The sequence below is a fragment of the Alnus glutinosa genome, chromosome 9 (assembly GCF_958979055.1).
Source record: "Alnus glutinosa chromosome 9, dhAlnGlut1.1, whole genome shotgun sequence".
Lineage (NCBI taxonomy): Eukaryota > Viridiplantae > Streptophyta > Magnoliopsida > Fagales > Betulaceae > Alnus > Alnus glutinosa.
Genome location: NC_084894.1, coordinates 12,276,737 through 12,290,672, shown reverse-complemented (window position 1 = coordinate 12,290,672; position 13,936 = coordinate 12,276,737). Strand labels below are relative to the sequence as shown.

Genomic DNA, 13,936 nt, shown 5'->3' with positions numbered 1-13,936 from the left:
AAAGAATAGGAGTATAGAGTTTGAATTGTAAAGCATAAAGCATGAGCATGAGCATGAGCATAAGAATGAAAGGAAGAGTAAGCCTCAAAGAATGGAAAGGAAGGAAAGTCTCTCAAGGAATGAAAGGACCATCATAAGCATGCATATCATTATTTAAATTGTGTAATGCTTTCATGATATTGAATATCGTAGTTTTTGTACTAGACGTATTAGTATGCCTAAGAGTTTTAATGACAAAAGAGCTTATGTATACTGCTATCGTCTAGTTGCATAATTTTATAACATTGAGCTTGGATGAACAAGAATATTGTCATGGTTCGGTATGAGTAATACAGTGTCCTAGGAGTAGGTAGATGAATTGTCGTGGCACGTCAGTAGGAACTACTTGGATACCCGAGTTTTACTCTAGTAACCGCATGGACAACTACGTGCTCGACATGAAGTTGTAATGCCCTAGGATTCTGTGTTAACCATGTTCGGAAAATGATAGTAAGCTTGTACTAAAGAACGAGATGGCATGTTTTAAGCTTAGTGTGCTTGGTTTTGACGCTATTGGTTGCAATATCAGTGTGGCTTGGGAGTAGGTAGATGGATTGTCGTTGCACATCAGTAAGAAGTGCTTGGATATCAGAGTCTTACTCTAGTAACCGCATGGACAACTATTTGCTTTGACATGAAGTTGTAATGCCCTGAGGCACAGTGTTATCACAGTTAATAACGTTAGACCTATGTGCATTTGAGCTACCAACATAAAAGTATTATTGTAGGTGGGTTTATACGTGGTTGCTTTCATGCCAATGGAACTTCTACGTATGGGTCCAACTACATAGTATGCTTTAAATGTTTTCTGATAGTCGGTGTTTGCTATATCAGCTATGGGGGTTTTTAAACAAAATTTTATAAATTGGTAGCTGTTATAGTGTACGCGAGACTAAAAAGAAAAGTTGGTTCATTTGGAAAACTCCGTTAGTTTAATATCACTGAGGTCTCGGTATTATGCACTGAGGCGGTGAACTCATCATTTCACCTATACGGATGTGGCAAACCCCCACAACCGTATAGATGATGTCTCTTGGCTACAAGTACTTAGGTCGTAGTTGATGGGAGTGTAGACGTGCCTTTGAGATATTATGACCGGAGCTCGCTGCGACGGTCGTAAATGCGGGACCATGGGCGTCCTCAGTTTTATAGGTTTTGTTATGGCTTGTGACGCATGTGTCACTCGTTATTGTATAAAGCCATTTTTGTTATGTATTTATATTGAGGAAAAACTTAAACACATAGATGTTAAATGGCTCTTGTTGTTATTAATTTATGATAGATGTTTAAGATGTGATTTCCGCTATTGAGTTTATGTTTTCCGCTGTATAGTAGTTAGATGTTGTACTCTGATTTACCAGGTACATATTATGGGGTATGTACCATATGTTGGTTTTGCGACACATCATCGTGCCACTGTGAGGATCCATTAGTATTTTAAGAGATTAATATTTATGAAATGTTTTGTATAAAAAAAAAAATGGGTCGTCACAGAAGCTCTTTCATATGAAGGATGTTTGATTGTACTTATGGAAAATTAAATTGATTACCTTGAGCTACTATCAGTTTTGGAATTGTCAACTCATGAAGAATAGGTTCATTTTGAATTTACTTAAACTTTGCAAAATGCAGAGGAAGTAGAATTGAGACAATCCGATAGAATAAGGAGATCAACAATTCTTAGTGATCATGTTGTATACCTCCCAGAGTCTGATATTGACGTTGAACATAAAGATGATCCAAAATTGTTTTCACATGCTATAAGTGGAGATAACTCCACATTGTGGTTCAATGCCATGAAGTAAGAGATAAATCCATGGCTCAAAAGTCAAGTTAGACTAGTAGCTAATGGTTTTACTCATAAGGAAGGCATTGATTATTATGAAACATTCTCTCCAGTATCTAAGAATGATTCATTAAGATAATCATAGCATAAGTAGCTCATTTTTAACCTAGAGCTACATCAAATGGATGTGAGAACAACTTTCCTGAATGGGGATCTCAAGTAAGAGGTTTACATGAAACAACTAAAAGGTTTTAAAAATAACAGTAAGAATATTTGAAAATTAAAGAATTCTATTTATGGGCTTTGACAGATCTCTCATCAATGATATACTTTTTACAAGGTTATTGCTTCATTGTTTATTGAAAACCTTGTTAATTAGTATATATACATTAAGGTCAGTGGGAGTACAGTAATCTTTCTAGTCCTATATGTAGATATTATTTTTGTAAGTGGTGATTTAAGTTTGTTACATGAAGTTTCTTTCACAAAACTTTGAAATGAAGGATTTGAGTGAAACCTCTTATGTCTTTTGACATAGAGATTCACAGACACATAAAGAACATTAACATTGTCATAGAAGGCCTACATTGAAAAAGTTTTGGAAAGATTTAGAATGAAGAATTTTGCACCTTCAGTAACAATTAAGATGAACAAATTCAATACAGAATATTGTCCCAAAATGTATTGGAACAAAGGCAGATGAAAATTTTTTTGTAAGCATCTGCATTATGCAACCTAATGCAAGCATATGCTTGCACTAGACTTAACTATTGGACTGACAGTAAGAATACTAGGTCAATAAAGTGTTGTATATAAAGTCTTGAGTATACACAAGGAACCAAGAAGTACAACTTAACCTACAGATACACTTTCTATTTGGAGGTGGTTAGTTGTTCAGATTTGAGTTTTGCTGATTGTGTAGATAGTAGAAAGTCTACTTGAGGGTATATATCTTTTTTTTTTTTAGGAATATATCCTAGAGATGCAGTATGCAGACTATAGTTGCTACGTCTACCAAGAAAGCTAAAATTCTCGCGTGCTATGAATTTAGTACACAGGCATGATGGATGAGACATTTTGTTGAAAGTCTCAATATTGTCGATTTTACAGTTAGACCAAAAAGATACTCTACGGTAATTCTACTATGATCTCCATTTGTAAGAATAAAGAGTAGAAGCAGAAGTAAATCGACATCAAGTATCTCAGTACGAGAGATAACATTAAGAGACATAAATGGTCTATTGAGCATATAAGTACTGAATTAATGATTGCGGATCCCATGACTAAATGTTTACCGGTAAAGAAAGTATAAAGTCATGCGGAGTATATGAGACTCATTAATTCATTTTTGCTTGGTTTGTCTCTTTTTTGTCTATAGACATAAGGTTATTATAATAAAGATTTGTGCACATTTGTTATTTTATTTATGAGGATAAATAAAGTTGGACCCGAATGACTTATAGGAAGTTCATTCATAAAGCTTGATTATCCATAAGGTACTCATGTAAGGAGTGTTTTACATTGTGATACATGAAATGGACAACCTAATTTTATAATGGTTTTACCACTATGATTCATGTGAAATATTTCTTATCTGAGTAGGAGGATTCCATAAGTGATTGGCCAAACTAAAGAACCTAATACCATAAGGTCATGTGTCATAAAAGCCAAGTGGGAGAATGTAAGATATTATCTCCATATATGGCATGTATTATGGTTATATTTATTATAAATATAATATACGGTATTATGGTTATGGTAATTTCTATTAATTTATATTACCGTAATGGAATCGTTTAATTGATTTAAAATCAATTAATAATATTGTTTCCTTGATGGGAGAAACAATATGGTATTTACCATATTTGAAGGTCCCTGACCTAGCCTATAAATAAACAGCCTGTATACACCATCAGTACGGCAATTTAGTCATAGGCATAGGTTAGAAGATCCCTTATATAACTTTTCTTGTTCTTCAGATGGATCGTAGAAATGCTTGAGCAAATATGGTTAGAGGTAAGCCTGAATCCTGTCTTATTTATTTCCGCTGCGCATGTTAGTTTGGTATAATATGTTTACATATTCTAAAATCCCATGGTCTACAAATAAGTTCAATTTGTTTTTCATACCATTTGTCAACTCAAGACATCGATCATCCTAATGATGTCTTGGTCTTTATTAAGTCCATGGATGTTTTTATTACTATCTTCATCATACTTATAGTACAAAATAGGAAGATTTTTGCACTTGTACCCTAAGTACACTTATGGTATATTGCTAATATCTCAAAAGCATAAGCGGTCTGCATCTAGACCCTCTATGGCCATCACATCTCCTCCTACATATTTTTGTTATATACAAGTACTCGTGGGTGGGATATAAGGTACAATTCAATACTTTATGTACGAAAATTTGGCCTCAAAATCTATAGTTATAATATGCTTTATCTTGAAAATTAGGTTTCTAAAGTCTTAAGGTTTTTTTTTTTTTTTTTTCCTTATTGTGGTATGGCATATTTAGTCACATGTAAACTTATTTCTCCATACATTTCTTAAAAATTAATATTGAAAGTGATATCGTGTAGTTTCCGTGAACGGGCAAAATGAAATTTAATGTCTGCCTCAAGCTCGACATCATGAGCCTCCATTTCGTATTCGAGGTCGGCTAGCCAAGGTGGGATCTTTGTGCGAGCTCAAGCTCGAGTACTCGTCTCAAGCTTGGCTCATTCCTCGTAGTTACCTTCGGGTCGTATGGTAATGAAAATAAGATAGTCTCTGTCCCGAACAATGTTGTCCACTGCCTATCTCATCGCTTTCTTGTTACAATCGGAGAGGAGTTGTAAGAACAAAATCTCATATTCATATACGGGATGAGAAATGGAAGATGAAATAAAAGGATGGGAAGAAGAGAGTGAAGTGGCCGTTGGTTTACTAGGGCTGTGTGCATATTTATATGTGTTGTGAAAGAAAATTGCAGGTTGTGCGTAGGTGAGAGAGAATGAAGTAGGAAGAAGAATAAATGAGAAGAAAAAAGAGAGAAAAGTGATAGGACGTTTGTGAGGAAAAGAAATTAAAGTGATGGGAGTATTAGGTGTCAAGTTTTGGTTTGTGTGTAGAAAAATTGCTTGAATTTTTCCCCTCCTCGCGTATCTAAGTGAAATCGGATGCACTTATGTTCCAGACCCCTGATTATAATTACATATTTAATGATTCAATTTAATTCGGTTGATCATATAAGTGAAAGTGAGCTCATGAATATGAGCCACTTCATAAAACTTCCAATGTAAGGCTTCGGTTACAGCTCTAGCCTACGTTCCGAAATTAGGGTCTAATAGTTAGAAAAAAATAATCTAATGGCCCAAGTTCATCGTTGTAAAACTTTTTTATTTTTTATTTTTTATTTTTATTTTTTGGATAAAAGTAAGTGTCAGCACTAGCCTTGATCTACGTGCGTCGTTGGCTGTAAAATTTACTTCTATGAGTACAAAAATGGAGATCTTGGGAGAACAAAAGATTATAATATATAAACAAACAAACAAGTTTGATCTGGTATTTGATTTGACTGTCATCATATGTTAATTCGGACCATTTTGTTTGTGCTCTGTTTTTCATTTTTATGGTATAACATATATCCCAAGATCATCATTAATATATATTAATAAAAACAAGTTATATATATATATATATATATATATATATATATATATATGAGTCGAGCTATAATCATCGAGACGATCTTTATATGAGTAGGTTCACGAATATTAATCGAGTCAAGTCCAATTTATAAGAGTTTGTATCGTTTAATAATCGAACCTAATTTCGTGTTCACAAACAACTCATTTAATAATCGAGTCGAGTACGAATCAAGTTTAGTCAAGTCGAACAGATCCCAAATAAGCTTATGAGTAGTTCAATTCGTTTACACCTCTACCATTACAAATGAATAAAATAAAAATAAATTACGATAATCCCATTCACCTTTTAAGGCCTCTGAGAAAGCTTAGATTGGGACATTTTTGTCATTAAAAAAAAAGTAATACTCCCAAAGCCAAGTAAATGTGAATTCCCACAACTAAAAAGGAAATTCACATTCCCATTGCCAAAGGAGGTTGGGAGGAAATCCACATTCCCTTGTGTATATGAATTCCCTTTCTTTAAGTGCAACAAATCGTTGTAGAGATTACCTACATTCGAACATATTAGAATCCCCTCGAAATTTTTATATATTTGAGATTCTCAAATTGTTAAATCCTAACCATGCTTTACATCTAACGATTCATAATACGCTAACTGTTTATATAAAATAAATGCTATCAACAAAAACTAATATCAATAAATGCTTAAGGATTTATTTCATGTGCACAGTTGGCACATTGTGAACTGTTATATGTAAAGTATAGTTAGAATTTAACAATTTGAGAATCTCAAATGTCTAAAAAATTTGAGAATCCTAATCCGAACGGACGCCTCATATTAGTAGAATTTTCCAAACCTCTAAGGCTGATCCCTTGCTATCCTGAATTCCTGACTGTAGCTGAATAAATAGGAAACGGATGAATAAATAAATAAAAAGAAAAAAGAAAAGAAAAAGAGGAACTTCTGACCATCATATGATTGCTATTCACCCCAACATATTTATTAATTATGAAACTTTCAAATGTCTAATTGTTGCATGCATGCAGAACCACATAGTGAATGAAGGCATCATCAATCATCATAATCATGAAGTCAATTGCCAAGTGCAATGAGCTCTTAGGCGTAATGCCAGTTTTGGCGACGTGTACAGAAATAGAACCTTGTAAAGGATATTCATTTCTCCTCGCATTCCATAATAATACAAAACAGGTAAATCATCCGGCAGCCAAAAAACTGATAAACGGACGAACTACTACTACCTTAAGATATCCACACCTGCCTAAATCCAACCTAAAATTTTTAAATACATTAAATCTAAGATTCCAGGCTCCTAAATGCTACTATGCTAGGCAGAAATGGGCCTAAAAATCCAGACTTTATAGAACCCATCGATTGAAAAAAAATTCACATGCCCCTCAAACTACCATCCAATTGAAAATATCCTTCAAACTTTCAATTGAGGCACAATGTCCCTCCTAAACAACTAAAACATTGTCAATGTACCTCCAAAGACAAAAATGACCTTACAATTTTTTTTAATAAAACAAAAATACCACAATAAATTCAAAAAACATTAAATAATTCAAAATAAATTAAAGTAAATTTTTATTTAAAAAATAAAACGAAATATATATATATATATATATATATATATATATATATATATATATATATATATATATATATATATATATATATATATATTTTTAAAAAAAAAAACGAAATTTTTTCAATTTCTAAAAAAAACAAAAAAATTTATTTATTTATTTTTAATTTTCTTTTAATTTTTAAATTTGGCCAGCTTTGGTTTTTATATATTTCTTTTTCTTTCTTTAGTTTTAGTTTTTTTTTTTTTTTAAAAAATTATTATTATTATTATTATTATTATTATTATTTTATTAAAGATATTTTCATCATTAGAGAACATTGATAATTTTTTATAGTTTGAGGATAACATTGTCAATTGGGTAGTAATTTGAGGTGGGGTATGTAGGCTTAACCCCACCCAAAAAAAAAATCATACTAACTTTTTAAGGAGAAAATTCTTGTTAATATAAAAAAATGACGAGGGGAGAGAGAGAGAGAGAGAGAGAGATCATTTAGTTTAAAGAGTAATTATCAAAATGATTTCCCAAAAGTCCTTCAAAGACTTGAGAGCATTTCCAATTTCCATAACCATGGCAAAGGTCCCATAACAACCTAAGCAAATGGCAGATATCATGCTTTACCTCAACTTGACCTTATTTGGAGTTCCGGCATCAAATCATTGCCGTTGTGTCTCCTAGCTTCGACTTACAACCTGAAATCAACAAACCCCAAAACAAAATTGATTAATCTGTCTCTGGGAATTACAGCAACGCAGCAAAGTCGCAAAAGCAACATTAATTATCTCACACGTATAAGATCTGGATGATAAACAAAAATATGATCTTAAAAATTGTGTTATGCTGATTCTCCCTACAAAAAGAGGAGAGAAGGGGGGAAGGGGGGCGCAGAGGTCATAAAATGTAGTAATTTTACCATATCTGTAAGGGTCTCAGATGTAATGCAAGGTAAAAGTAAGCAAAAATGGAAGAAATGCAGGGTAGAAGATGATGAATCTGGATGGAATTTAGGGAAATGCTAGATAAGGCTCTTCGAGAGGCCTGACTCTCCAATTAACTAATAACTTCAATATTCTCTTCCCCCCTTTCTCCATACAACAGCCTTCCTTCTATAACCAATTTTGTTGGAATATATTCAAACAGAATTTCTACAGCTGTTCAAATAACAAAACGCAACAATAAAGCTTAAAACACAGCATGGGCGAAATGCTGTACAAGATACCAAAACGCCCATTCTACAACATAAAACGCAAAGCTTAAATGAAATACAAAACGATTGTCTTCAAGCATAAAGCGCAACAACAACTTTCCTCTAGAACCTTCTATCTTCTTCCCGTTAGAACGCTTTTAACCATACTTCCATAATGCATACATCCATTATCTCCCTTAGTAATTAAGCCCTCGCAGCTTGACCAAAGATTCTATGGGATCGTCATAAGCTGGCCCAAACCGGATGAGAAGAGCCTGAGTGAAAGAATCCCAGGTAGAAAACTGACCTGCTTCGTCAGGGTCCTCGAACCAGACAAGGGCTTCACCCTCCATGTGGAATGACGCCACTCGGATACATTGATATAATGGTGTTTGGTAATAGTTGAAGAATTGATTCACTTTGTACGTCCACACCGACAGATTCTCACCATTGAAGCGGGGAAAATCCAGACGCAAAGTCCGGGTGTGAATATTCCGGTCACCCCAAGGATTATCACGAAATTCGTCATCCGGAAGCCAGCGATCCTCGTGGTCATTGCGGCGGTCATCTCAATCCTCACGACGGTCAGGGCCCAAAGGAGGAAAAGGAGGGGGGTGTCCCCTGTCACGGCCATCAAGCGGACGGTCTGGCCCGGAGGATTTTGAGTCTGAAGGACTGAGCGAAGGAGCTCAGTGAGGTCATTGAGCTTCTAATCCACTGTGGAGTTGAAGGTTTGCTGCTGGACGTTGAAGGTGTGCTGTTGAGTCAACCCATCATGACATTCTTTGATGGATTCTTGAAGCTGGGACAGATGAGTACCATCGGCCATGGATGCCGGTCGAAGGAGGAGAAGATGAAAAGAGGAAGAAAAAAAATTGTGGCAAAAAAGCTGAAAAAAGAAGAAACGTTGGCTGATACCAACTGTAAGGGTCTCAGATGTTATGCAAGGTAAAAGTAAGCAAAAATGGAAGAAATGTAAGGTAGAAGATGATGAATCTGGATAGAATTTGGGGAAATGCTAGATAAGGCTCTTCAAGAGGCCTGACTCTCCAATTAACTGATAACTTCAATATTCTCTTCCCCCCTTTCTCCATCCTATAGCCTTTCTTATATAACCAATTCAGTTGGAATATATTTCAACAGAATTTCTACAGCTGTTCAAATAACAAAACACAACAATAAAGCTTAAAACACAGCATGGGCGAAATGCTGTACAAGATACCAAAATGCCCATTCTACAACATAAAACGCAAGGCTTAAATGAAATACAAAACAACTATCTTCAAGCATAAAATGCAACAACTTTCCTCTAGAACCTTCTATCTTCTTCACGTTAGAAAGCTTTAACCATACTTCCATAATGCATACGTCCATTATCTCCCTTAGTAATTAAGCCCCTAACAATATCACAATTAATAGCACAGATAGGATATGAGGAAGATGAGTCAAAAATAAAGCTATAAATTAGATTAAACACTAAAATCCACACAGAATATTTTTTTTTTTTTTTTGATAAGTAAGAAGAAAATTTTATTAGAAAAACGCAATCAAGTATACAGGGGGTATACAAGAGAGACAAATCCACACAGAATATTTTATGAAATTATAATATTATTATATCCATGCTTCTCCATATATCTCTATGTTTAAATATCTGCATGTAAACATAATGAAGTTAGTAACCACGTTGAAAAACCAAAACATACAAGTGACTTGCCAAAATAGCATAATAGTCTTATTAATCTGCAATTGATGGTAAATTCTTTAATAGACTGATGTCAAGTGTTCAAGATCCCAAATTCAAAGAGAAGTGTCTGAAAAATAATTGGAAATAAGAGCCACAACTTGATAATATAAAACCTTGGATAAATGGAAACTGAACAAATAATACAAGACAAATTCATGCACTGTAAATTGGCTAAACCATCTTGCACTAAAAGCTTTAGATATTCATAGGTTGCTTGATGTCTAAATTAAAAGGCATTTCACTTCTCAGCCTTACTACATACCAATTACCAGAATTACCATCCTGCCATAGCTGAAACACACAAGAATTGGGTTGGCTCTTTAACAGGAAAAAGGGCAGCAAATGCCAAAGAAAGAAAAAAGGTACTTTACTGGTACTGCCAAGCTCAAACCCACATAAAAATAGGGTTGGCAATTTTTGACACGACCCGCGAACCTGGCACGAACACGACACGAAAATATAGGGTTTGGGTTTGGGCTAATCGGATTCGGGTCATAATCGGGTCACACCCGATTAGAATTGTGTCTGGCGGGTCAACCCTTTTTTTTTTTTTTTTTTCCCAAACCCGTTTATGACACGTTTACGACCCGTTTATGACTCATCAACTCGTTTAAGACCCGATAACCCGTTTATGGCTTTTTTTTTTTTGAATTTTTATTTTTATTTTTTAAAAAATAATCACAACCGGGTTGACCCATTCCAACCCGATTATTAATCGGGTTGTACTTCAACCCGTCGGGCCGACACGAAACCGACCCACTAACCCGAATGGCCAAGCCTACATAAAAACGACCTCTACCACATTGAAGGCAAGTAACTACATGGCAATGATTTATATTGCTACCCCAGTTTCATACACCTCCATTGTCAAATCCACATTCTCTGAACAAGGCGAATTACTTTTGCCAATGAAATACAAGTGTACCACAGGTTCCTGTTCAATCTCCACGTGAACATAATCACCTTCACCTACTATCCTCTAAAAATTATCAAGACAAATGAAATTGAAGTCCAATACTTACTTGTGCCTGATTGGATAGAATTATCAAATAATCTGAAGGCATACATTTATTCAGGCTTGGGAAAATATGCATGGCTGGTGCCCAGCAGAAAAAAAAATAATAATAACAAAAAAGCTAGAAGAAATCACCACTTTTAAAGAATCGAAAAAAAAAAAAAAAAATTCATATACCACTCATAAAGCGGCCATAAGAAATCAGCCTTGTTTTTAGTACCAGATGATCCAAACCCTCAAATGTCGAATAATATATCTCACACAAAAGACTTCACATTAAAGATAGCAGAGCAGCACTCAATAGTGAATGTGCTTTCGAGTTCCAAAACACGTGTCTAACGAGCTAACAACTAAATGACTGGGCTTTAGGATGGAAAAAGTTATGTTTTTGCTGATGAGCTTCACCAATGAGCGGCAACCAACACAGTTTTCTTGGCTTCGGGTGGCGGTCTGGGCAGCGGGAAGCATTCGTTTTTTATGAGTACAACCGCTCGTGAGAGAGAAATCAGAAAGAGAGAAAGAATAAAGAAAGCATATTTAAATGGTATAAAGAAATAGTAGATAATCTAACGTGGAGTGCATTTGAAAAGCCTTTATCTAAAATAGAAAAAAGTATACTTTCAATCGAAATTTAGGTAGAATTTTAGAGAATCGGATGCTAATGCTCTAATATTCAACTGAGAATCTCATCTAAAATCACAGTGAGATCATGGAAACCAAATTAGCAGTGAATGCATGTTATGAAGTATCTATGTTACACATTCAATCAGTTCTTAAAAAAGTAAAAATACAACCGCACACAAACCAATAAAAGAGCAAACATCCATAAGAAAACTAATTCTAGAAGCCAAAATTGTGAAAGAAACAAAACCATTTTGAAGAAATGGCTATGCTACGTATCTTACCTAGCGCCCCAAATAAGATGGCAAGGTTCCAACAGATCCAATACCAGTTTGGGACCTCGTTGCTGCTGAAGACTGACCCAATTGGGAACTCTGATATGTTCCCAAACCTTGCAAAGCGGCTTGAGACCCATAATTACCAATCACACTCGGGCTTATACTACTAATAGCAGGCTGTGGACCAAACCCCGCACTCATTTGACTCAATCCCATAGAAGTAGCAATTCCAACCCTGTTCAAGGACTGGGACACTCCACCAGGATACGACCCAGGGAACCCGAATCCCACCTGATTCATCGGTCCGCCAGCGCCCACACCCAACACTGGATTGAGAAACCCAAAACCTGGACTCTGAGCCATTAAAACCGCACCCGGACTGAATGCTTGAGAAACGAAACCCGGATTCAATTGCATTGGTAGAGCAACACCGTTCGGGGACAATGAGGCTCCAGAAACACCAGGAATACCAGAAGCGGCACCAGCAGCAACATAATTCGTGTTATTACTGTTCATCTTATTCTTAGCATTACGTCCTTCGGTGGCGACCGAGCATAGCAATTTGCTACCATCGAAGAACTTAACAGGCTCTTCCAATGCCTTTCTGATTCCCTCTACCGAAGTGTAAACAATTATGGCGTATCCCCTAAACTTGCCCGTCTCCTTATCGATACCACCCAAGGACCCATCCTCAATCTCCCCAAACTTGGCAAAGAACGCCCGCAGCTTCTCAGCGGCAATCTGCGGCCCCACATTGGCCACATAGAGCCTGCGGCAGCCGGCGTCGGAAGCCACCGATTGAGGCTGATTCTGCACGGGCCCGGCGCACGCGAGTTGGCAAGAGGCCATCCGATTCCCGATCTTCCTCTGGGGCTGCTTGAGGGCCTTGCGGGCTGCGGCGCGGGTCTTGAAGAGGACGAACCCGTAGCCCTTGGAGCGGCCGGTGGTCTTGTCCGTGACGACGTTGCATTCCTCGAGGGGACCATGCGGATTGAAGGCGGAGGTTAGGGTTTCGGTGGTGGTGTCCCAAGCGAGGCCGTGCACGAAGATCTTGCGGTGGATGGGGTCAGAGTCGATGGACTTGATTATGTGGGCGGTAATGGAAGGGGTTTTGTCGGCGGCTTCTATGAGGATGTTGATGAGCTGGTCTTTGCCAAAGGGTTGCAGAAGTTTCTTTATTGTGTCTCGCTTGGAGTCCACGCCATCATCTTCTGATGATGATGATTCGTCCTCTGGTTCCTCTTCTACTTCCTCTTCAGATTCTGATTCCAAAGAGGTTTCTTCTTCGTGAGGGAGCGGTTTGGGTGCCACCTGTTTAGGCTTAGGAGAAGGTTCTTCCTCGGAGGCTGATTTACGCTTCTTGGAGGCCATTGATACTGCTTTGAGGGAGGTTGCGATGTCCACAGTGACTGAATTAGGGCGTTTCACGCAGCGTTGGAGGCGTTTCGAGCCTTCGGCTATTTCTTTAGAAAGTAGGTGGGGAAAGGAGAAATGATCCAAATAATCTCGTACACTTTTTTATTTTACATCTCTCCGTGTAAACAAGTTTTTAAATTTACCATCAAATTTATCATTGGATATATTAAAAATAAAGTAGATCTTATAAATTTAATGATAAGTTTAAAATTCAAAATATATAAAAATATGTTAAAGCGGTGAAAGACATGACAAATAACTTTACGGAGTTTTAAGAGCGATTAATTGCTCATAAGTAGGGTTGGACGTCAGATAAAGCGGTGACAAAATAGGGCTTTCCGCCTATCGCCGCCCACTATTGGTAAAGTTGGAAATTTCACCAACTTTTTTCAACAATGGGTTATTCGGTCACTGTCTATAACCGGGGTGTCACAAATGAGTCTTCTGTTTTCATAGTATAAAAGATTAATGGATTATTGAAACAGTTTAATGGCAAAGATAATGAATGTATGAATATGCAACGTAGTAGCGGATTGGTTTTGAGTCTTAGATTTGATTTCTTTTCACTCCTTTCGCATCTGTTATGTCTTTCACCATATAAAGTTT

General features: G+C 36.4%; 1 protein-coding gene across 3 annotated transcripts; it reads right to left on the bottom strand.

Moving 5' to 3' along the window:
* Positions 1-6,135: 6,135 nt before the first annotated feature.
* LOC133877530 (UBP1-associated protein 2B-like) lies at positions 6,136-13,422 on the bottom strand. 3 transcript variants are annotated; one of them, XR_009901762.1, is made up of 3 exons: positions 11,921-13,421; positions 7,689-7,759; positions 6,136-6,358 (listed from the first exon to the last, which is right to left on the bottom strand). XR_009901762.1 is itself a non-coding variant. In XM_062315866.1 (2 exons), the coding sequence occupies exon 1, from the start codon at positions 13,283-13,285 to the stop codon at positions 11,921-11,923; it is 1,365 nt and encodes a 454-aa protein (XP_062171850.1). In that variant the 5' UTR covers positions 13,286-13,421; the 3' UTR covers positions 7,559-7,759. The 3 variants fall into 3 exon arrangements, 2 of the variants coding, with proteins under 2 accessions (XP_062171850.1, XP_062171851.1); XM_062315866.1 differs by lacking the exon at positions 6,136-6,358 and having other exon boundaries at positions 7,559-7,759; XM_062315867.1 differs by lacking the exons at positions 6,136-6,358; positions 7,689-7,759 and adding an exon at positions 8,219-9,650 and having other exon boundaries at positions 11,921-13,422.
* Between the last annotated feature and the right edge of the window lie 514 nt (positions 13,423-13,936).

Bases quoted from the DNA above. Each gene is read 5' to 3' on its own strand.
- LOC133877530 (XM_062315867.1), bottom strand. From the start codon at position 13,285: ATGGCCTCCAAGAAGCGTAAATCAGCCTCCGAGGAAGAACCTTCTCCT.